The sequence below is a fragment of the Apus apus genome, chromosome 3 (assembly GCF_020740795.1).
Source record: "Apus apus isolate bApuApu2 chromosome 3, bApuApu2.pri.cur, whole genome shotgun sequence".
In the NCBI taxonomy this organism is placed as follows: domain Eukaryota; kingdom Metazoa; phylum Chordata; class Aves; order Apodiformes; family Apodidae; genus Apus; species Apus apus.
This window is the reverse complement of record NC_067284.1, coordinates 89,196,092-89,220,259: the sequence shown is the minus strand read 5'-3', so window position 1 is coordinate 89,220,259 and position 24,168 is coordinate 89,196,092. Positions and strand designations below refer to the sequence as shown.

General features: G+C 37.2%; 1 protein-coding gene across 4 annotated transcripts in view; it reads left to right on the top strand.

Annotated features, from left to right (window-relative positions):
- The window catches only part of SMOC2 (SPARC related modular calcium binding 2), a 141,584-nt gene that overhangs the window by 70,798 nt on the left and 46,618 nt on the right, over nucleotides 1–24,168 (top strand). For 2 of the 4 annotated variants that reach the window (XM_051614735.1, XM_051614734.1), the window contains exons 6-7: nucleotides 1,220–1,303; nucleotides 2,116–2,190. In XM_051614735.1, the coding sequence (XP_051470695.1) occupies nucleotides 1,220–1,303; nucleotides 2,116–2,190 (159 nt within the window). The remainder of the gene's footprint in view (nucleotides 1–1,219; nucleotides 1,304–2,115; nucleotides 2,191–24,168) is intronic. The other 2 variants (XM_051614737.1, XM_051614736.1) reach the window with 1 other exon arrangement.

Here is a 24,168-nt window from a genome sequence, read left to right as displayed (position 1 = left end):
CTCTAGGTCACAATGCCTCCAAATCCTCTGCATGATTTGCATAAAGACCATACAGATTAAAAAAAAACAAACAAACAGCCAACCAAACAAAAAAAACAACCAACCTACAAGAATACATGGTTACAAGAAATAGAACAGGAGGAGACTGTTCTGAATTTGAGTAGCAAGAAGAAATGGAAACAGGTAGTCTGTTAACCTTAAAGCTGCTGCTCACTGTTACCCTGCTAGAGTTACATGGAAGATGAAGCTCCTCCGTTTCCTTCAGTTCTATTCTCTATGAAAATGCCAGGCAAACAATCTGGAAACTATGTTGTTCTGAGATCCAGTTATGAAACTTCAATAAATGCTAATAAAACACTTGCATGGAAGATGCTGTTTACTGTGGGACGTCTTGGTCTTGCAGATAGCTCCATGTTACAGGAGACAGCAATGACTGGAAAATGTGTACTAGCAAGGCCTACTAAGTCATATTTACCCAGTGTCTGAAATAATTGGAAATAATGAAAGCATAATAAGGTACGGATAGGCCTTTGGGTACCACTTTTTCTCACAAAATGCTAATTTAAATAGTTTTTCATATTGGATTTTTGTTTTTCAGCACTACTTCCACTGTGTTTTACTGAACCTAAAATTACTCACATCCTCTTACGATTTCTGTAAATTTTCTTCCCTTTTTTATTGCAGTAATGGCTGGTAGTGGATGGATGGATGGAGATGACTGACTGGAGGATAAGAATTACGCTAATAAAATTTTGGTTCTTTAATCTGTGAAACTTGCTTCCAAAACCAGCTTGACTGTTAAACAGGTTCTGCTGTGCTGAAAGAAACTTCCATTCTAAGGTGTCAACATATCTGCAGCCACTCATTCACCCAAAACTGCTTTTGTTTTCACAGGTCCTACCCTTTCTATACATTTATCTAATTACTTCTTTAGATCAGTTATAATCTATAGGTATCACTATGCAGCATGAACAATGAAAAATCATTATCCAGGGAGTGATGTGATAATTTCATGCCTCATCAGATACCCTGCAAACATTTCCTCAGCCATAACCTCAGAAGCCACCCATTTATAGTCCATAGTCTGTAGATATATCTATGCTGTGTAACATCTATAAATAATGCTTAAATTACTGTTTGTTTACTGGCCGGGGCTATGTGCAAATCATTAATATCAATCATATATGTACACTTATTTAGCTTACTCTCATAATTGTAGTCTCCTTGCAAATCTTTTCCATTCTGAATTCAGATGATGCCTCAGCTCCTGCACTGGAGACTCAGCCTCAAGGTGATGAAGAAGGTGAGTAGCAACAGGAATTTAACAGTGTGGTATTGAAGTATGCAGTATGGAACCTGTACCACAACGTCAAATGCTGCCTCAGAGTTAAGGCAACTGCTGTGGAGCAGTTGCAAGAAATTGAAAGAAATTGAAAGCCACTGTACATTTTTCCCGATAAAGACGATAAACGCAACAGAGTCTTTACTTACAAGCAACAATTTTCATGTGATAGTTCTGAGGTGACACTGTAGCTATGGCGACTGACATTAGCTGTTTTAATTGTCACTACTCAGGGCAGAGACAGGTTTTAAACTTGAGCCAGAGTGTGGATAAAAACTGTATGGTTACATAAGGAAGATAAAGGGTAAATTCTTTCCTTAGTGTATTGTCTAGTAATGTTACATTTCATGTTTTGTCAGGCTTATTTGACTGTGGAAATACTCTGTTGTGTAAATGTGAAGCTCAAGGCCCACATGCAATGATAGCCCTATATTGTGACTGTCTTACCACTCAATGCAAATCTTGCATAATCTGATCTGATGTTATTACATATTTTGGGTCCACACTGGGAGTTTTTTATTCCAATTAAACATAATTTTAGTCTAGAAGTATTTATTTCAATCTTTTGTATCAATGGGATAAGGAAGGAACTATTCATGCCTTTGCGTGAATAAAGATTTTAACTGTCCTAAAAGAAACCAAGATGCCCTTTTTTTTTAATAGATCCATGTATAATTAAAACTAGCCACTTACTATTCAGCTGCTAGTAACTTAACAAAAAAATAGAAAAACTTGTAACATTTAAAATATTTGTTCTGTTGATTTTTTTCTAGATATAGCTTCTCGTTATCCTACCTTATGGACTGAGCAAGTAAAGAGTAGACAAAACAAAACCAATAAAAGCTCAGGTAAGAACTTGTGGTGTCCTTACTTTGCAAAGCTCTTGTGAAGACATGCATTGAGCCTTGTTAAAACTGAAGCCATTTAAGTGAAAGCCATTTTAATAACCATTATACTTCCACTCTCATCATATGATAGCAACTTAATGATTTGCATTGTGATGATTTTGTAGGTTCAAGTGTTCCTTTTATATGGAAATATTTTTGGCCAGGGTTCAGTAGACATTACTCCATTAAAGTCTCTGGCTCACATTTGTCTATATCTGTGAGTGGATGTGACTTTTTTTTTTTTTTTTTTTTTAATCCTCTGTAATTCTCTGCTTCTTTTTTATCTACTTGTGTGTTCTTGTCTAGCAAGAAGATGCTTGGAAAACGACAGTGTGGGTTACAATGGTTTGGTGGTAAATCTTCAGAGGCAAACCTGAAAAAAAGCAAACTCCTATCAGAAAGCAGCTTTCAGTTAACAGGAAATTGGAAAGACAGTGTAACTTGCCTTTTGCAACATCAAACTGGTTACCAGTTTACTGTGAATTATTTGTGTTGCCTTTTCTATAATTGTTGAATTTTGGCTTTACTTTTTTCACCACTGACTAGGAATGTCCGGTGAATGTCCTACAAATGAAACCTCTAAAATACGCAGATACATTTGGTGCTTTGGGGGAGAACAAGTTTTCAGGCTTTATTCACACTTCCTTCTTTTCAGTGGAATAAACTTCACATAATCTTCTTTAGTTTCCTGGTTTCTTTTTCTCTGGAAAAATGTTTAGTTTTAAAGGAAACATTAATGATACAGGCTATAGCTCAGTAAGTCATCCAAAGGCATGTTTCAGATTCAGTGGAAATTGATATGTGGTTAACATTAAGTACTGTGCTGAAGTATTTTACTGACTTGAGGCCCCAAAGCATTTAAAAAGACAAGCAATCACCATAAGAAAGACAGGCAGAACCTTACTAAGAGGTTTACACATTCCTTTATACAAGCTATTTTTAACATAAAAGCAATATTAATTAAATTAATTAATACTTTTCCGCTGCATGATGCTCCAGTAGGTTCTTAAGGGAAGGACCTTAGAATGTGGACAAAAGTTTGAAGAAAACACCTTCTGTGCTGAAGATTTATTATTCATTTTGTTTAGTCAGTGTTAGCAAGCACAGAATTCCTTTGGGTTTTCTGTCGTATAAAAGACATGTAGAAATACATCACTTTGGGGAGTATTTTTACAGTGCTAGAGGCAAAATCTAATGTAAGGTTTCTTAAGTTTGCAGTGTAGCTGCTGGAAGCCAAAGCTTCAACATACGCACACACACACAATTTAGAAAAACACGAAAGAAAAGGTGTTTTGAGAAGAAAATATGTGAAGACATATTTGCAAAGGAGAAGAAACCATAAGCGTAGTCTACCTGTCTTATGATTGCTAGCCCATGTAACATTAGCATCCAAAGCATGATTGTGTTGGACTTGCTGACAATAGGACTTGCTTACAATGATAGTATGTACAGAGGCTCTCTGAGGGGCTGGCACATGGTACAGTCTGCGGTGCCATACCCAGACTAGCAGAACTAAGTCAGCTTACACTATGTAGCCAGCTTTGCGTTATTTTGTAGGGATACCTGGTGTGCCAGAGGGGACCACTGCTCTCTCTGCTGTGGCTTTACTCATATACGTAATATGACATAATCAGTCAGAATGAATGTAGGTGCTGAGAACAGTGCCTTCCCCAGTTGCACTTGGCAGTATCTCTCTTCCAGACTCCCAAAATACAACGTGTGTCGGTAACCGTGTAAATTGTTCTGATGGCTGAGCTGAGTGATATGCAGTAATCAGGTCTTTTAAGGTCTTGACAAAACTATGCTAGATTTTCCCCTTATTACCTCTCGGAGTGGTGCCAAGGCTTTTGGTTACAATTAGCCAGTAAAATCAGCATAGGCTTGTAGGTTTTGGAAGATAGAAAATAATGACTCAGGGAATTCTAGTTTATGTTAGTTATCCAGTGTTTCATTTCATTAAATAAGCCTAAGTTAATTTAACGTAGAGTAATGACACTTGGGAGACTTAGAGATGCAGGGCATGAAATTACTGGAATTGTATATCCATGTTCTATAATGACTTCTAGTTCACATTCTTTTTGTTAGTTCAGAGCAATAGGCCTTTACTGCTCACAAAAGGCATTTGAAGAGTGGTATTTAGCCTATTAGCTTTTGATGACAAAATGTTACTGCTGGCAGAAACTTCTTCAACATCAGGACATGTAACAATAGCTCTGTTTAGAGTGGTGGATTTTAGCTCTTTTTGTATGTTGAAAATTATTTTGAAATTATTATTTTTTAAGTTTTCTTTCCAGAATTAGGAAAAAAAAGTATGCACCTAGTTGCTAAAATAATAGTGCTTGCTGATATTTTGTTTTATCCATATGTCTTGGTGCCTTTGCAGGTATTTTGTGGATTTTTTGTTTCTTCTGGATTTCTTTTTATCCCTGCATTCCTCATTTCTTCCTCTATTTCATGGAAAATATTATGGGTTTGCCACCCGCATCAGACTGACAAAAATATGAATTATACCAACAGCCATAAAAAATGTGGTTAATGCATCAATATGTAACAGCCTACAATGTTGTGGTCTGTATGACATCTCAATGCCTAAAACTCCTGCCATACTTTGTGGAGATGTAGTCAGTGCTGTCAGTAGAGCCTGTAGAGCAGCCCACCTCATCATTAACCCTACACCTGCACTTGACCAGCTAACTAGATAACTGGACCTCACTGAGTGCAGTGACTAGTTTATATCTACATGAAGGTATCTGTGCTTTAGATGAACTGGACCCCATCTCTATATCACTTGAAAGTCCAGGTAGTATTTTTTTAGAGCTTTTGTCATTTGTAAAGACCAGAATATTTTGCCTTGAAGAAACTGGATATTTTAGACTATGTCATAAGCAGTTGCCAGTTGCTTTAGCTTCAGGGCTAGGAGCAGCCTGGGTGTGAGTGGAGAATGCTGCATGACAGGCAAATACTTTCTCAGCATCTAACAGGGAAAATGCAGTTCCCTGAGGAAAACTCTTACATTCTCCTTGCTACATCTGCTCTACCAGCAGTTTATATCCCTGTGGGATTCTTGTGAAACAAGTGTAACATTTTTCAGAGAATGTATGGGGTTTTTTTTAATTTTAATGCAGACAAAGGAAGGGTAGTATAATTATTTTCACAATGGCCAGTGAAGCTTAGGTTTCCTTTTACTAGCTTAAATTTAAGGTCATTTTTTTCTAATTTTTTGTGGGAGCCTTGCCATGAAAAATGAAATTAATTTAACTCAATATTATTCGTGTTCAAAAAAATTCTTAAAGTACAGAGTAATTTCTAAATATAGTCTGAACATCACACCAATGAGAATAAATAATACTCAGTATAAAATGTCATAAATTTTGCAAACACACATACAAATGTCATCCATAATCTGGAATAAATGTATATATGTGCTTAAGGTCTTTAGAGATTCCGGTGATAAAATAATCCAAGTTAAATAGCTAGGGCAAAATGGTGTGTCATTGGCTAAGACACAGTACAGTTTCAAGTATTTATTATTCAGTCCTATTCTCTTTTATTAATAATACTTTTTGGTTTCTGTAAAGATTGAATAGTATGGCATTATTAACACTCAAGATTTATATGTTCATTGATCAATCAAGTAGCTAATTTATTGCGCATCGTAAAGTTTATTATTGAAAAATTGGTGTTTTGTTGATGACTGGGTATGACCAGCAAAATAGAAGGTGGGGAGAAATTGTTGCATTTCTTTGTACTTGACTGAACTTGACTTTGATTCATGTGTTAAATTTTAAACACTTGAAATGAGTGGGTAGACATTTAGGGCCCGTGGCAGTCAGTGGCAGAACTCCCAGACAGTGGTTGAACTGCCGTTCATACTCTGACTGCATGCTACACACTCACCCAGTAGTTTAGTTTTCATCTGGATCAGGCACAGACATGTGATGTAGTGCTTGTGCCAGCTTCATGCTTTCTGGCAGCTTTATGCTTATATACTTTAAGCAGGTGCTAGAGGACAAGCCATGCATGATCCAGCATAAAATAGGGTTGGCCCACAGGAAATTCTGTTCTGGCATAAATCCTGCTGAGGCAGGGTCAGGCTGTCAAAATTCTTAAGACATCTATGCAAAGAGTAGTGGATCATGTGACTGTGACTTTTTTCATCCAGAGTGAAGAATCCTAAATCAGAATTCATTCTCCTCAACCTATGGCTTTAGTGATTTCAAGAATGCCCAGATTTCAGCCACTGGTATATTCTGGTAATGTAGAATCATCTTCATTTTTGGCTTGAAAAGAACACGTAGCTTTTAATTTAATTTTCTGACACAATGGAATAGTCTTTTATTGCTGCAATTTTACTGTAGACTATCAGTTTCAAGGCTTTAAAAGTCTGTTACATGTTTTTAACAATTAGCCCCAGAGGGCTCAATCCAACAGGACTTTAATTCTCAAAATCCATTTAGGAGGACACTGAAGTGCACGTACAATAATGTAGTATAGACTGGCTGCAAATGCAAATAAAAACAATTAGTATAAAGTCTACTGTGAATACATTCTTGATAGAGTAAAATAGGAATTTAAAGTGATAATGTAAGTAGTGACTATGTGTCTGAATCTGTACCAAATAGCTGCTTGCATTTTTCTGTCTGCATAGTCTGAATCTGTTGGCAAAGTCTGCCAGTGAGACTGACTAATGTGACAGAGTGACATTCTAAGATCTGAATGCTGTTTTTATTGCCTTGTCATCTGATTGCTTTAAAGCATTTGTACATATCAGTTTTTCTCACATGGAAACTATGTTGGTTACCAGTGAGGTTTCTGTTTTGTTAGATCACTTTGTTTCTCAAAGGCAATTATTCCAGTGGAATCTCTGTGCACTGATCATTCCCTGAAAGTCACCTTCTTACAAAAGGACTAAGACAATCCTTGTTCTGTACTCTATGTTCATTCCAAACTGATCCTGGCTAATGTCCTCCTGCTATGCCTATTCTGGCAAAACTCAGTCCTGAAGTTAAAAAAAGCCTGCATTAAAAATACTCCATGTAGTGGGGTTTTTTTAGAGGAAATAAAGAGCTTGTGTGTCTGCCCAATCACATCAATCCTAATGGCTATTCCTCTCTAAGCATAATGAGTAACTTACAGACAGGAAAATGAGTAACAGCTCAGTGACTTTGTATTTATTCTCATTAATTGTTGCATTTTCCAGATGTTGTTTTTTAATATTGACTGAAGATGAAGTGTGTGCAGCTGAAGATGTGTAGCTAGCAAGAAAAAATTAAGACCCAGTTGTATGCTCCCAGTTACGTATTTACTACAAATTAATCAGAAGTTTTCTAGAACTATTTTGCATTAGGTTTATTTAACAATGTGGAAATCTGTAATGTTCTGGCATGTAGGTTTGATAGTCCTGAGTAGCTGAAATGGCATTGAATTGTGATCCAAGTAATGAAAGCAAAATAGAAAGCAGAACCATTGGTTTAAAGAAATTTCAAGTGTATCAATTTGTTACTAAGTCCACACATTGATTCTGTCAATGGGAGCTCTGTCCATTACAGGTGGGCAGTCAATCTCTGCCAAATTTTGGACATGCTCAAATCCAGAAATTATTAATGTGAACTTTATAGCTTGATCAGTTCCCTACAAAATAAAAGACATTAGCATCTTTTCATGACATCTGCAGCTAAAGTCTGAATGTTTTGTGATGGCAACAGATCTGGCTTCTGGGCCTTGTAAAATTTGTTGTTGCTGGGAGACATCAGCTGGTAGAATATTTGTTATTTGGTCTGTTATCTCACCATGGAAGGTAAAGAGAAAAGTATTGTGAGGACATTAAGTAAGAAAAACTGATACAAAGAAGGACCAAAAACTTTCAGACCAACAGTCTTCCTCAAACTCTTTGAATTGGCTCCGGTTGCCAACTCACTAAATGTTCCCCTTAGAGTTTCTGAATGAACTAAATTATTTGGAGTAGACTAGAATTTGTGATTTGCACTTTACTACAAAGCAGAATTGTTAAGAAACTGTTTAAGAGGGAGACATGTAAGGCACTGTCACGTCTTGTTATTTACCCTACTGTTCTATTTTAAAATATTTTGAAGAGTAGGAGTTAGTTCTCTTTCATTTTTTGTTATTTTTCTGTCAAGAAACAGAATGGTTTCAGAGTAGCATTCAGTGGCAGCTGAAAAACCAGTGGCTTAGAAACCACTGACTGTTCACACCATTAGGGCCAATCAGTAAATGGTTGACTTAGTTCCTAATGGAGAACTTTGTCTTACTTTTTAGTGGCAATTTTTAATGGTACCCTAGTCTTGAGGTAGCTAAATAGAGAACAGTACTCTTCATCCTCTTCACCTGGGAAGAAATTTACTCTTCATACTGTTTTGTCCTCTCTCCTTGCCTGGCCTGGACTGGCCGGACCTTGCCTTGCCTTGCCTGTCCTAAATTGGTAAAGGAAAATTAGCTTGCTTTCAGTTCTTTCAGCCTCTTCCAAGAAGATAAAGCTTTCCAGACCTCCCCACAGTGCTTGTATATTATGATATATTCCTAATTTGGAGGCTGCTGGATCATGCTTATTATAGTACTGTCCTATCTTTAATAATATTTTTCACAAGCATTTTCATTTATCTTATTTTTAATTTTATGTATTAGTTCAAAACCTTTATAAGGCTCAAGCACTGACATTTCCAGTTTTTTGCTCCCACTAAAGGAGACGATCCTCCCATCCTAAACCATTAAAAAACCAAGTTCTGTTTTATATCCAATTAATGTTCTTTATGCTCAAGATGTTCCAGGGTTTTATTGGATCCCCACTGTGGGGAGAAAAAAAAAAAAAAAAAAAAAAAAAGGGGGGGAAAAAAAAAGAGAAGAAAAAAAAAGAAAAAAGAGATCTGTTTTATGCAATGCTGACAATTTCTGTTTTACTGCATGTGTTAAACTTTGCTGCCAAAAGATAGTAATCTTTCCTGGCCATTTTTAATTATATCATATTACTTTCTGCAGCAAGTAAATGACACAACAGTCCTGCTTCAAGTTATGTATTTTTTAGACATGCACTCCCCCACTTACCTGTCACTTTCCACTCCACAGTTTACCAGACACAAGATTGTAAAATCATGAAAGCATCAATAAGCCTTGTACATTCTAAGAGAAATTTCAGGCCAGCAGTCTATATTTTAATGGCAAATGCAAAAACCCAGTGTGAATCCTGTTAATGCACAGAAACGCATTGGACTGGATCGTATGTGTAGACATAATTTTTCTCAGAAAGACATACATCTTCCCAACAAGACAGTCTGGATCTGGCTCTACTATAATTTCTGGGTGGTGTATAGAAAATAGATCTTACAACTTTTACAAGAAGTCCAGCAACATTGATAGTAAGAGCTGCCAGGCCTTCCATCATCATCCCAATTACCTGACAGCTGGGAGAAACTTCCCATGTTCCACACAGAGATGACACCTCTTACCTCCTCCACCAGGGCAGTTAATATCCCCATGAGCAACATAAACAGTAGCTGTTGCATATCTCTGTCAATACACTAAACACAAATTTTTTCTTGATTCTGATGCACTTTCTTGGACAAGAGGCCCAGGTCAAGTGTGAGCATATAGAATTAGGCATCTAAATTTGCAAACTGGCATCTAAACAGTTGTCTTGTTTTCTTCTGAAATATTGAGAATACAATACTACTTTTGTGGCCAAGCCAGTAAAAATATATATTAAAAAAATGAAGAAATGCTTGCATGTCAGAGAGCTCTGAGACTTGTATTTTCAAAACTTCAATGAATTGGTGGTTATGCTACTGAACAAGAAGAAACTCTATTTGGAATATAGGTGGGAAAGAAAGTGATCCCATCACTCTGAGGATATCCACCGAACTTTCTCCTACATTTTGCAAGGTTAAGACTTTCTTATGTCTTTATCTGTAAGCTGCTAAAAACTCTAGGAAATGCTAAGGTTAAGAAAACCAGAATTTTAAGGTTTGCTCTTAATTTTAATGAAAGTGATCCAGCAAGCTGTTCTGGTAAGATTCTTATGGTTTTATAAGACAGAGTAGACAATTCTGAGGAACGCAATTTTCTCTTTCTTCCATGAGTGTAAGTCAAATGGCCAACTGTCCATTCTACCTATAATTATCTGAAGGGTGAGTGCCAGGAGGATGGAGCCAGATTGTTTTCAGTAGTTCCTTGTGACAGGACAAGAGGCAACGGGCACAAGCTGTAAGGCACAATAGGAAGTTCCACTTAAATGTGAAAAAAAACTTCTTTACTGTGAGGGTGACAAAGCAGTGGAACAGGCTGCCCAGGGAGGTTGTGGAATCCCCTTCTCTGGAGATATTCAAGATCCAACTGGGTGCAGTCCTGAGTAATGTGCTCTAGGGGATCCTGCTTTAGCGGGGGAGTAGGACTAGATGATCTTAGAGGTCCCTTCCAACTAACAATTCTGTGATTTCCAGTAACTGAGTAAGAAGTGTTTAAAAAAAAAACCAAAACCAGTGATGGCAAAATATTCTCCAGCTAATATGTTATGTGAACTGTGGAATTCTACTCCTTGATCTGGACATGTTCTGCACAAAAAACTCTGACTGCTGCTAAGGGAAATACCAACCATGGAAGGACACTGGTAGCCATGTAGCATTTATCAGCCCTGGTGCTAAAAGTTTTACCTCAGTTTTCTGACATGTGCATCTCTGACAGTCTGAATTCATTTCTAGATATTCCCTGGTAGATCAGGTTATGGGCAGCCACAGTGGTAAATCTGGAGGGATTTTTAATGGGGTGATTTATCACATATGACTTCCAACTTCTGTATTTGCCAAAACATGTATATCTAAACAAACTCCTTGAAAAGCTCGAAAGCTTGTGTTACAGTTCATAAGTTGCTTAATTATTTTCCAGTAAATTTTTGGCTTTTCCCTTTAATTCTTGAATAAATGGCCATGTGATGCAGTAACTTTTTGAGGCTTCATCAGTAATGTTAACATTTTCCATTTGGTACAAAAGCAAGAGTAATTAAACTCCTACAGGGACTTCTGTGGGAGGAGTGGAATTCACTCCAAAACCTGTACACTGGCCATGTGTCTGCAATGCAGCTACTGCATCAGTCCAAGCCTTTGCTGCAGCATCTGCTTTTATGGACTCTTAAGGTTCCTGGTTAATGCTGTTATCCGTGCTTTCCCCTAGCCTGCTCTAAATGCAATACATTGGCTTTTCTGTTTGGGACCAGTGTAGAGCCTCTTTTCCATGAGAAGCCACACCAAGGGTCATAATTGGCACAAGGGAACATGTTCTAGTCAAATTACATTGCTAAAGTATGTAAAACCACTTTGAGATCTTTTCATCTGCAAGATGCCGTAAACACCCCAAGTATTGTATTATTACTGGCTTGCTTTCCTCTTCACTCCACCCTGTCCATCATGCTCTGTCCTCTCTCATAACAGACTGTTCCAGATAAATGCTAGAAACTGTTTTCCCTGCACTCTGCACTGCCTAGAAATAGCATTAACTATTGTTACCATAATGCACTAGATTTCTGTGTTACTGGAGAAGAAGCAGTGGTTGAAGAGACAGACCCCTGTTTTTCATTAAGCTGTTTTTAATACCTGTTTTAGTTTAAGAACAGCAGGCCAAGTATCTGCATTCAACCACAAATAAAACTATGTTTAAATAAGATTAAGGCTGTAAATTAAATTTCAGGTCTTAAATTCTCCTGGTACATTAAAAAACACAAGAGAAAATAGAGAGCAAAGCTTAATATACCAAACTAGTTTAAAACACAGCCTTCTCTGGAAAAAATAGACTTCTTAGGGAACTTATTTTTTTAAAATGTGTTCATTTTCAGCTATAAAATTGTATTTTCAACATGAAAATTCAAACAACAAAAAACCCCTTAAAGAAGCTGAATAGTTTTGGCTCAAAACTCAAAATCTTGATTGGCCATAGTAATGCCTTGTGCGACCTGTAATTTTGAATCTTCATTAGATCCTTCTTTTTCATAAATCCTTAGGCTGAATGTACATGCAGGATATAATGGTCTTCCCTTTTAAAAAATTCAGAGATACCTCATAAAACATGTAAGCATCTTGGATTTTGTGGTTCTCTGAGAATTTCAACTCAAAGAAACAATTTGTGTGGTTTTGTTTTTGCTTTTGTTCTCATTTAAAAACGTTTTCCTATGAAAAACAAACACTTTGAATTAAAAACGTCTTTTCATGTAAAGACCTGGTTTTCTACCGAAGACAGTCACAATGTAATTTTTCATCCAATCATATTACAGTCATAACAAGCTGTGAAAAAAAACCCCATATTATCTTCACTTAAACCGTGGGTTACGTTGTTCCATTGTTTTCCTGTGAGATACTAATGCTATTTAAACTTACTAGTTTTATTGTCCTCTGTTTGGATGGCTGCTTAGATGGAGTTTTTGTTGGACTAGAATCCATTATAAATACATAAAGTCTTGAAATGTGTGTGATCCATAATGCCCTTGAATTGTTTTCCAGTGCACCCAGTTAGATCAGGGCAACAGACTGGTTGGTGTTTGGCCTGGGAGCAGAGGAATATAAAGTCAAATTAGCGCCTCTTCTGCCCTCAAAAGCTGAGAGACAGTTTTGGCAAGAAAGTAGAAAATAGTTCAAGATTGCAAGATTCAAATCGTAGGAAGGGTTGAGTGTCTGCAAGGCTCCCTCTCAATCATTCGGCCATATTTTCAGGCCTGTATTGAGGCAACATCCTTTTGATGTAAGGGCTGACAAGGGTTGATCCAGTTTGATTACATTTACTTTAGTGAACTCCATTACAATGGAAACTCTCAACAGAGAAAGGAGTGTGATTATCTGCAGAGGTTTGTGACTATCACACTCTGTCATAGCTTGGTCCACCCTTTTTTCACAACAGCACTGTGCCATTATTGTGGCTGGCAGTGAGTCAGGGAAGCTTTCTATTGGTTTACTTACCTGTTTGGTTTTGGGAGCAGACCCATAAGTAAATTCTGATCTTGGGTGTTTCCTCGTATTCTCCCAAAACTCCCACCTTGTTGCTTAAGCCATAATCTCAATAGCCCTCACTGCCTGAACATAGTGAGAGAATCATTACTCTAATTTTTCTCCTGTTTGGCTGAATAAAGTCTACATCCTGCCTAGCTTAAGAGACTTAAAATTGTAGTGTTCTTGCAATTTTTAATCAGGTTTAAAAAACAATTTAAGATAATTTCTAGGATATGATTTTTAGTTTGTTAGAGTTGACACAACAGAGAAGTAGCAAAGCCAAAAAATATCAGTATAAATGTCAGTGGTTTGAAAGATCACTTCTCCCCCTTTCCCTATCAACATCCCAAGTATGAAACATTGACTTCTAATGTGGTCACACATCCTGTAGTTCATCCCTTTAACTAAACAGTCCAATATAATAATAGCAAATTACTGTAGGAGGAGATGGTTTAGTTTAAGCAGGCATGAAACCTCATTTTATTCAGTGCAGTGTAAATACATTTTACTCCACTGCAATTAGAAGGGTAATGCCACTGAAAGCCTTACGAGGAGAGAAGAGTATCGGGCCTAGGTTATTTTTCTTTTAATTCTCCTCTAAATGTGGACATTAAGATGGTGTTATTGCCTCTCTTGGAAACACACTGCACACTCATTTCTTTAAGTAGCTAGTATGTGGTATATCAGTCTGCTGCATCAGTGATAATGGGACAGTCCACACCAATCCTGCTGCCATTGCATGGCTGGAATTCCTCTTGACTTTAATAGATGTGCTGTCAGCATGAGGGCTCAGCTACTCCACTATTGCCCTCTGAAAGAGTGAACAAAGTATTTTCTCTTTATTACCTTTCTATACAACTTTATTCTCTCCAGATGAAGTAATGTGTTTTACACACTGAAGTAATATTCAGAAACATTGAGTAGTCATTAATACCTTCATGAGTGTCTGAGAATATAATGTCACATAACTAACCATAGTGCTAGCCTCAAGGATGTCATGGTGCAATCACCTTTTCAATACACTTGTCAAAATGAGCATGTGTGACTTTAATACAGAGCATCTTCTGTCCACAGCAAGGCTGAATGCTTCGCTTTGGATCTTTGTGTCCCCTGTGCAACTGAGTAAGAAAGTTTGTGGGTTAGAATACAATCATTAAGCTTAATTCACCTTTTTTGTCATAGTCTCTCTTATCTCTAGCGTAATTAATCATGATCTTAAAGGTCTTTTTCAACCAAATTTATTCTAGGATCCTCACTCTTGGTTGCACACACAGAATTCTTGTGTTCTGTTTCCAGTCCTTTCTTTGCAGTCTGCTTTCTCTTCTGTCAATATCTGATCTTCCCTGCATATTTATCACTTTTTTCCTAGGTAATATTCTTCAATCTCAAATGCTGCTGCATTTTAAGCATTTTCTTGATTTCTCATTTCTCTATTCTTCCACCTTCTCTTTTTTACTGTTGCAGCCAAAGGCATAAATTGGCAGCCTTATGAGGAGATTCACCATAAAGGCTGTAGATCATGCTATGAATGTGTACTGTATTCTGAAAATGCAGTGATTCACAAGCCAAGCTGAGAGTTCTTGGGAGCAACCAGTTGAACAGTGCAACAGATGGGAGAGGGAGTTTGATTCTTAGATTGAGTGATCATGGAAAGGTGTAATTACTTATCTATGTAGGATTTCAGAGACCATTTCAGGGATACCTTTTCCAGTTGTGGTGGCTACACTGGGATACTGAAGGATACTAAACTGAGGGAGCAACTAGGTGTTTGATCCTAGCAAAGGATATTTTTTGCAATAATCCAATGCTTTTCTAAGTAAGAATGTTTCCCTAGCTAAAGGTATGAGTATTTTATGGAAGTTAATTTGTGTTTTTTTTAAATAAAACTCAATGCAAGTGTTGTAACGTCAGCACTGTAAGCCTGAATGACCAGTGCTCAGATTCTTGGCCCACGTTCTGTGCCACTTTTTCTTCCTTGAGATGTCACTGGGGAGACTTAAGCAGTCTATGAAATATTGTATGCAAAAGCATCTGACATCAGCTAGTGCAGGGAGACAGTGTGGTTTCACTGCTTACATTTGGGACAGCTAGCCAGGAACTCCAGGGCTCGAACCCTGGCTTTGTTTCTGGGAGAGCTGCTGCAGTCTGGATAGATGAATACAAGCAGAAGAAAAAATTTCAGCAGAGAGATGGCTGACATAGTCTCTAGGACAGGACTATTGAATACAATAAGGAGCTTTACAGACCTATATTATAGGAGGTGGAAGTGAAGAAAAATGTGTTGTACTGACTAGTAGAAACAGTTGCATTTCTTGAAATGAAAAGACACAAGCTAAACCCTTTCTCTTGTTTTTAATTTTGCATTTAGAGTTCCTGATTTTTTGTTTGTTTGTTTGTTGGTTTCTTTGTTTCAGTCATGTAAATAATGTCATTGGATTTTCACCCCTTTTCCTTGCAACTGATTGACAACTTCACAGATTCCCCCCCCCTTTCTGCAGACTTTACCTGCTATTGCATGGTTACAATAGATATATATATAGAACAAAATTAAAAAGAGGATGCCCCTGACTTTGGTGCAAAAGAGAACCTATGTCTTCACCTCCACATTATCCTTATGTAAATGAGCCTATGTGTATGGGATGTTTCTAGTAATCAGTGGTACTTGCTATGGGACCGCTCCATAGTTATTCACAAGTGTCACTGAAGGCAAGCAGGATTGTAAGTATACAGGCTTTTCCACTCTGCTTTGGCCTTTACTTGTTCCTCCTGATTGATGAAAACAAGTCCCACTAAAGGCCCTTGTGGACTTCATTAATTATGCCAGTGGTTGATTGGTTTGGCCCAGAATGCTTTATAACAATAGATTTAATCTGCAACAGCTTTGGTTTGCACAGCTTCACAACCTCCTGGGAGCATCATGCACTGAGTCTCCTTTTGCGTTGTTTTCAAGTCATAAGTCATCAAACAACCTTTAATCTTCCCAATTTAAAAAGAAAACAAAGCATACAGTGTATAATATGCAGAAAGAACAACAGAACTGTCTTCACATGAGCTATAATAAAAACGTTTCCTTATTAGGTGACTGAATGCCAACATTGCTGTTTCCTGTGATGCTGGTTATCTGGAAAGTGAAATATTTAGAAACTGTTTTATTTGAACAGTTCTGCCAGAAACAGTCCTTTGGATTTTCTCTGTTATAGAGAGCTTCAAAATAAATGAGGTCTGAGGTAGATGTACATGTGTGTCCGTGCAGACACGATGGGAGCAGGTTTGAAAAGGTTGAAAATATTTGTCGCAAACATGCTAAGCAAACCCTTTAAAAATAAACAGTTCCTGCAACCTGTTCATTACTTTTACATACAATGTATTATTTGGAAGTATTTCTGTGAAGCTTTTTCCATTGATACAGGTAAATTGTGTGGTAACACAATTAAAGCTGATAATCTTCTGAGTACTTTAAGTAACGACATGGCACTTGGTTTTGAAGGATTAAGAATCATTAGTCATAGTTTACAATTCTAATTCTACTGGTTCAAAAGGTCTTTGTTTGCTGCTATGCATCATCTAAGAAGTCTTAAAAATTGTTCTGGGTATGCTAGGGACTGACTTCTCTGTTGGTGATCCCTGCTGTATAGAGTGGAATGGTTCCAGTTTACAGGAGCAGAAATAGTGGCCTGCCATTTTCATAATTATATGGGGGTCTTCCATCCTTCAGAAGCATAGGGATTTTTCACTGTCACCCCATATTTAGCATTATCTACACATCAGAGAACTATTTCTGGTAAAAATCAGGGATGAAATTGTGATGGAATTAGCTTTTTTAAATTTTTAATTCACATTACCGTTGTTTTTTTCCAAAGTTTGAAGGTAGAGCCTAGTCAAGGATTTGGATTTGCTCTTGAAATCAAAGCACAGGCTGGGCTGTTTAACCATGGCCATATGAGAAAAGGAAAAAAAAAAAAAAAAAAAAAAAAAAAAGAAGAAGAAAAAAGAAAGGGCTACATAAAACTGTATTAAAAAGTTGTTGGAGCTGAAAGAAATAGTATTAGAATATTCTTATTGGCTTTTGCTTTACTTTGACTGATCCTCTCTATGGCACACAAATCATGGCCAAAATCAGAAAACAGTCTTCCGTCTGAACCCTGTATCTCTCCTGTTATGAGCACTGAATTCTTATATGCTGTATAAATACTGTGCTTTGGATATAATGTGCTGAGAATGAAAGACCTGTACAACATTTAATCCAAGATGAGCTATCAGATTTGTGCAGGGTTAAAGCAGTGCAGTTACTTTTTGATGAGGGTTCATGTACAAGTTATTTGTTGAATCTCATCCTGAGGACAAGAGTTAAGGCATTCTGGGAGCAGTGTGACTCAACAGATAATGACGCATCACAGAATTTGCTTCTTGCTCTGTTAAGACTTTTCATTGCACAACACAGTTCTCGTAATGAGAAACATGAGCAATAATATGCATGCTCATTTTCCACCTGCTTCCTGCCTTCTCTTTGACAAGATGAAGAAGAGCAAGTCAGTATAAAAGGGGGCAGTTTCTAATTTTTCTGTCATGAATTAGCCTTTAAGGGTGCAGCATTAGTACAATTTTTAAATGTTGGGATTTTTTTAAGTGAAGTGAGTTAGAAGGGTCCATACCAGAGAGCTCTGGAGTTGGAATTGTTCTGCTTAGCCACAGTAGAGCAAGTGGAAATGATGGTAGTATAAACTTTTGCATTAAGGCTGTAAAAGTAATGTTCCATGAAACTCTAAGGAAGAAAGGAGAATTTCTTTTTCAACAGCCTGTTTATATCTCTGTATTCCTGCTCAGTGTCAGAGGGCCAAATCCTTACCATTTTGTAATGCCAATCCAGTCTGCTGTGAGCTCAACAGAGGTGCATTTATTATTGACCATTTTGTAAGATACTGTGAGACATGCAAATAACTACCTAAATAACATCTTATTTTTAAAATACATGCATATTTTGAAACTGTGCATCTTGGATCATGTTCCTATAAACCAGTCAGAAGTCCTTCTGGCTCCTGCTGGCTTCTGCGACAGTAGCCAGGGTTCATGGTCTGAAACTAATAGTGAAATCTGAGAGGATGTAATGATCTAAAGTCACGCTAGGCTTTGTCACTGAGCTTTCTTCCACCAGTGCCACTGCAGTGAGGCACTCTGCAGGATACACATGGATGGGCTGCAGAGCACAAGAGCAGATTGCAGGGGATGCCTGCACAGGGAAAGCCCTGTCTGTCAGTCAGAACCTAGGGAAGCCCAGCTCATGCTAGAGTTACTCTCTTTTTGTGGAGAAACCGTGGCACAATGTGGCCATACCTCCTTGGTTTGTACTTTCCCAGGGCTAACCTGAGCAATCAGATACCCTGGGAGGGCATGGGGAAGCAATTTCTGCCTCACATGCAAAGGCAGGGAGTTAAGACTGCTGTTTTGTAGACTGACTGTGCATCCCACATCACAAACACCACAGCCTCAGTAGATGGTGTAATGAAACAAATGCAGAAATTATGCAGCAGTTATGTAAATTATGACAAAAAATGAAACAAATTGCTTAATTCTTATGTTAGTCTTGTTTACTTCTTGAGCAAGTAAATATACAGGAGAGCTATCTGTTAGGTGCCTGGAAATGAGCTGATACTTAGAAAATACAGTGTAGATGGACAGCAGCCACCTCAGGCAGGAGTTAAGCAATAAATCTGGAAAACACTGCATGGTGCCAACAGCATTAGCAGTCTGGACCAACAGCAGGAACGTGGCAGAAACCACTGCCAGCAATGCCACTGTACATCTCTGAAATTAACATTATGTGGGTTCCTAAGGTCAGGTATCCAAAGTAATATCCAGGCACTGATGTAAGTATTTAAGTTTCCCAAATGGTGAACAGAAACAACTCTTGTTTCACTAAGGGGAAGAGCTTGGTTGATAAACATTCCTTCAAGCTGGCTGGCTTATTTAAGTGCCAAAGTATGAATTTAGGCACCCCAGTTTGCACATTTTGTTTTGTAATTTTTAATGGAGCTATTCAAATACCCTCAGCTTACCTGGCAAAGATTTTCATTTTCACAGTTCTGTGGAAAAAGTGAACCAGCTTTATTTTCCCTTCAAAGATTTCTTTAAAAATGAGAGATTTTTCCACTGGCAGAAAACTAACATATGCTGGTCAATATACTCATAAAGCAAGAATGGTAACTTTGCGCAATTTTGTTTAATGAATGAGCTTTTAGATTACTATAGCAAACTGGCCAGCTAGTCACTGTATTTGGGAAAAGTCATTGATTTTTATTTGCTGTAATTTTGGGTGGTGTTTTTTTTTATTTGGTTAGTTTTGCAGTTTGAACGCTGTGGTGCTTGCTCTGCTTTGGCAGAGTACGGCAGCCATACCTAGTAATAATAGGAACCGACATTTCCTCTCATGTAGCAAAAACAGTTTACCCCCTTCTTGCAAATAACTGCATTCAGATGTATCCTTGCAGGATGAGACAGTCTTTTGCACAGTATCCTCTCTCATTTTAGGACAGCCAAGTTAACAAAGTCAAGCAATAGCACCTGGAGATGATAAATCATTCTTTTTCAGCCTTGTAATTGAGTAAACGTCCTCAACTCATTGAGCAAGAGGATAAAATCTCCAGATTTTTCACTCTCCCTCTGAAGTCTGATGCCATGTGATTTACCAGCTGGCTTAAAAGGAATTTTGATTTGTGTTAAGGTTTTATTCAATGATCCAATGTAGAGGATAGGGTATAAACAGTCCTTGGATCAAGTCTGGCTAATGCAACACACTTTGCCAAAGACTTGCTCTCATTTTCTCACACTGTTGTTAAAGATTTAACAAAAAAGTACTTTGTTCACTGCTTTCTCTCATTTAATAGATGGTATAATGAATGTTTGACTCAAGGTGTTCAGGATATAAATTTTGTCTCTAATGCAAAATGCATCTTTGAAATAACTCAGATTTATCATCTAGTTAGCGTAAGATTAGTTTATATATAATATATATTATATATAACTTAGTATATAGTTATATAAGTTCATGTTGTTATCTACAGGAGGAGTAAATGCTAATACTTTAAAGTTTAGAGCCAGGTTCTGTCACCCTTGTGAGTGAAGACCAGCTTCTCTGAGTTTTCATTAAGTCAGTGGACAGATCTCACACTACTGTTGTATTAAATCTAAGTAAGAATGGCAATATTTAGAATTACAATTTGTTTAAAAGCAGGTAGCTAGTTTGAGCCCTTATAATCTGTACAATTGCAGTGTGAGAATTCAGTGAAGGAGAAAAAGAATTATAAATGAATAACTGAGTAATTTAAATTAGCTCTAATTCTGTGAGAAGGGAATTTTGAATACTTACATAATATTTTTCATCTCTTTAACCAAGAATTTGGGCTAAAAATTAAACAAACAAGCAATCAAGCAAACAAACAAAATGCTAAAATAGCAGGCTTTTGTGGCAAAATGGTTCCTTTGCAGTGTTGTGGTTACAGTCTTTCTCACAGCACCCCAAGTATTTCAAATTCTTAAAAAAATAAGTAAATAAAAAATTGCAGAGGTCTGTGCAAAACCTTCCTTAAACCAGAAACTTAAAAAACCCAGTAGGCAAGTGGGTTTGCATATTGTTTAAAGAGCAAATCACCCTGTTTTCATCTGAGATCTCTGTCTTCTGGGTCCCCAAACTGTCACCTATTGGTAGAACCAGAATTTATGTATTGCAGAAATTTGACCAAGTTGCCACTTGGCTACTCAAACCCAGGGTAAAAGTTGAGTAAATCCACGTGTACGCAGGTGGATTGGATTGGCTGGGGCCATGTTTTTTTCAAGTAAAGCTAAATGGGAGCTGGTGGTCACTGTGTTCTGGATATTTGTTTTGATGGGCTCAGTGCATTTCCAGACAATCCTCCTTGTGTATCTCACTGTCTTGGCATATGAAACCACAGAGATAAATAAAAACATCTGGCTGTGATTTATCCTGCTTTGTTCAGTGGAGTAAAGTACATAAATTAATCTTTTGGGCTGTGTTGAAGCCAGGAGCTTTGTGTTTAGCCACAATCATCTACCCAAGCTCCAAAAGTGCAAAATAGTGATGATCTGTACATTGAGAGTTCTCTGCAAATGCACACAAGGGGGCTGAAATAATTAGTTCCCACAAATTTTCACAAACAAGACTAAGTATGGGTAGGAATGTTGCCAGCTTTCTCCAGGCCTTGAGAACCCTCATGCTGATGTGTATCTGAACTTAATGTAAATCAAAACATGTGGCACCAGATGAGTATTAATACTGTAATTTAGTCTCAGGTTTTGTTTTTGTTTTTTGCCATCTAGATGTCGGATCTAAGGTTGAGTGTTTATTAATGTTACCTATTCCTTATAATCAGTACTTGGTCCATGAGCAAATATTGGCCTTAATTGGAAACATACTATCATGTGAATATATTCAGCTGAGGGCTGATGTATTGTCCATTGAATGTAATGGATAATTTTTCATGGATTTCTACTGGGGGAAGACTGGGCCACAGAAACACTCTTTGTTTGATTTAGGTTTATGAATAGTCTGTAAAAGAAGCTAGGAGCAGGAGCAAAATTATTCCTCCAGTTGTTTGTATCGTTGAGATTAGTTTATTTGAAATGGTCAAGAGAGGGCAGGCACGCAAATTCCTGTAAGAACAGGGCTTCTTAAGAAAGATTAGTGTGAGATGTCCATACTCTGGCCATAAGGGAAGAAAAACTAGCTTTGTGTACAGAAAAAGTATGAGGTTGGCATCTTAAACCACATTATATCATCTCATTTGCCTCTTCAGAGAAAGAATTTATCATGCTAGAGAAGCACTAAACACAGGCTGGAAACCCTGAAAGAATACAAATCTGGCAAGTTGCACCTCTCCTTCATAAGAACAAAATAATTTAAGGATCTTCTTCTATTAGCTAGTATGCAGCCCTGGATGTTACATTTATAGTAGGAAAAGGTGTGATGGATTCTGGGTAATGAAATTTATCAGTGATAGTTTAAGAACCTGCAAGTTTCCCTTGAAGATGCATGTTTGCTGGAGTTAGGAATAAAAGAGCCACTGTTGAAATGGATCATTTTGCCATTCAGTCAATGTAAATTCTTCTGCAGGGAGAACACAGCTTGATTAGAAACCATGCCACTTCCCACTGCCTTGCTGAAGCGAACATTTTGGTCATATGTGGAAATACAATTTGGTGTAGTATAAATGAAAATCCATTCAATGAAATTTGAAGACTATGAAAACTAGTTGAAAATAAAAAAACACATTGCAATTGGTTTCCTTAGGGCCTGTTAGTTTCACTGGTTCAAGGAGGGTTCATCCTAAGCAAATGGATCGAAGTCTTACCCCTGTGAGATGTGAATTTGCTGCGGGGTTGCATGAGTGTCAATAGGACGACTATTCATCTCAATTATTATAGTTTTGAAATAAACTAGCACAGAACTTGTGTAAATCAATATTTTAAGTGCTCTGAAAGGGTGCCTAAATCAGGCTTAATTAGAACAGCCAGATGATTTGCATGTTATTTTAATTTGCATAAATTGTCATACAATATACATTTTTCTATACTGAAAGTTGGACATTAATATATTCTGTATACCCTCTAAGAAACATGGAAGAACTGCAATATTAACTGTCTCTAGTTTTATGCTGCATTCTTTCAGAGCATGCATATCACATTTCGAAGTATTTTTGGTTACAGGTTTCTTGTTACCTGCTTTCTATAGATGGCATTGAGCTTCAAGGCCTTAGAAAAGATCCCTTTAGTGTGGAAATGAGGCTCTCTAAATTGTCCTTTCATTTGGTAATGAAAAAAGGAGGGAGAAGGAACCAACTGAAAAGAGAATTTCTTGGAATGGCTTCTGTCATATACACATAGTGGGGTTGAGGAAATTGAAAGGAAATGTTGATATAGTGGCAGGAAATGTTAAAGTAGCATATGGACGCCTTTGTAATTTTCTGCAGATTTGGCAACTTGTTTCTGTAGAACACAGTGAAATTTAGACATAAACACAGTGATTCACATTTAAGAATAAAAAAAAATCATGAAAATTCCACATGTTGGGAGAAGCTGTGGTAAGATGCAGCAAAACAGCTGCCAAAATTTCTGAAATAAGGGTCTAAAATATCTCCTATTACAGGACCAACAAGATTATTATCATAACTTACATAATACAGTGCTCAGTGTTAAATGTGCTACAGACAGACACACAGTTACACTACTTGTTCAGGATGACTTTTCCAGAAAAGCCACCTCCTTCCTCCTCCAGGACATCCCCTAGTAAACATTAATGAACAGTTTACAAAACCCATCAGAAGTGAATAAATGGAGTCTTTCCTAACTAAGGATTTATTTATAATAAATACATTTTAAACTTATAACACTTTATAGAAAGTGTTATACTTTACTATTGAGGTATTTTGATCTTCATGTAAATTAGCTTGATTCCTTGAAATGCAGATGGTTCATTTAGGGAGAATTCATCATTAGCAACAGGAACTGATTGAAGATTTTATACAAAACATGAATCTTATCCACAGAGATTGTAATTAATTGGAGTATCATTTGCATTGACAGAAGATGCAGCGTTTCAACTGGTTATTTGTAATGAACTATGAAGGCACCTTGAGCCAAAACAGGAAATGAATATTTAGTAACATTTCAGTTTGAAAGGGAAGAAATGGAGTAGCAATATGCCATAGGAAGAGCAACAAACATTCCTTTTAAAGCAAGCTTTTAAACTAATTGAGTAAGTCCTTTTTTCAGAGTAAATAAATGGACATTCGGTCATACAAGGTTGTTGTAAAACTTGGCAAAATATTCCTGTTTCCTTACATGATTGAAATTTGTGTGTCAAATCCCTAATGCTTCTGAACCTGGAATAACATATAGTTTTGGGTAGAGACTGCACAAAGTTTTTTTCAGTCTTAGATGAAGGATGCTG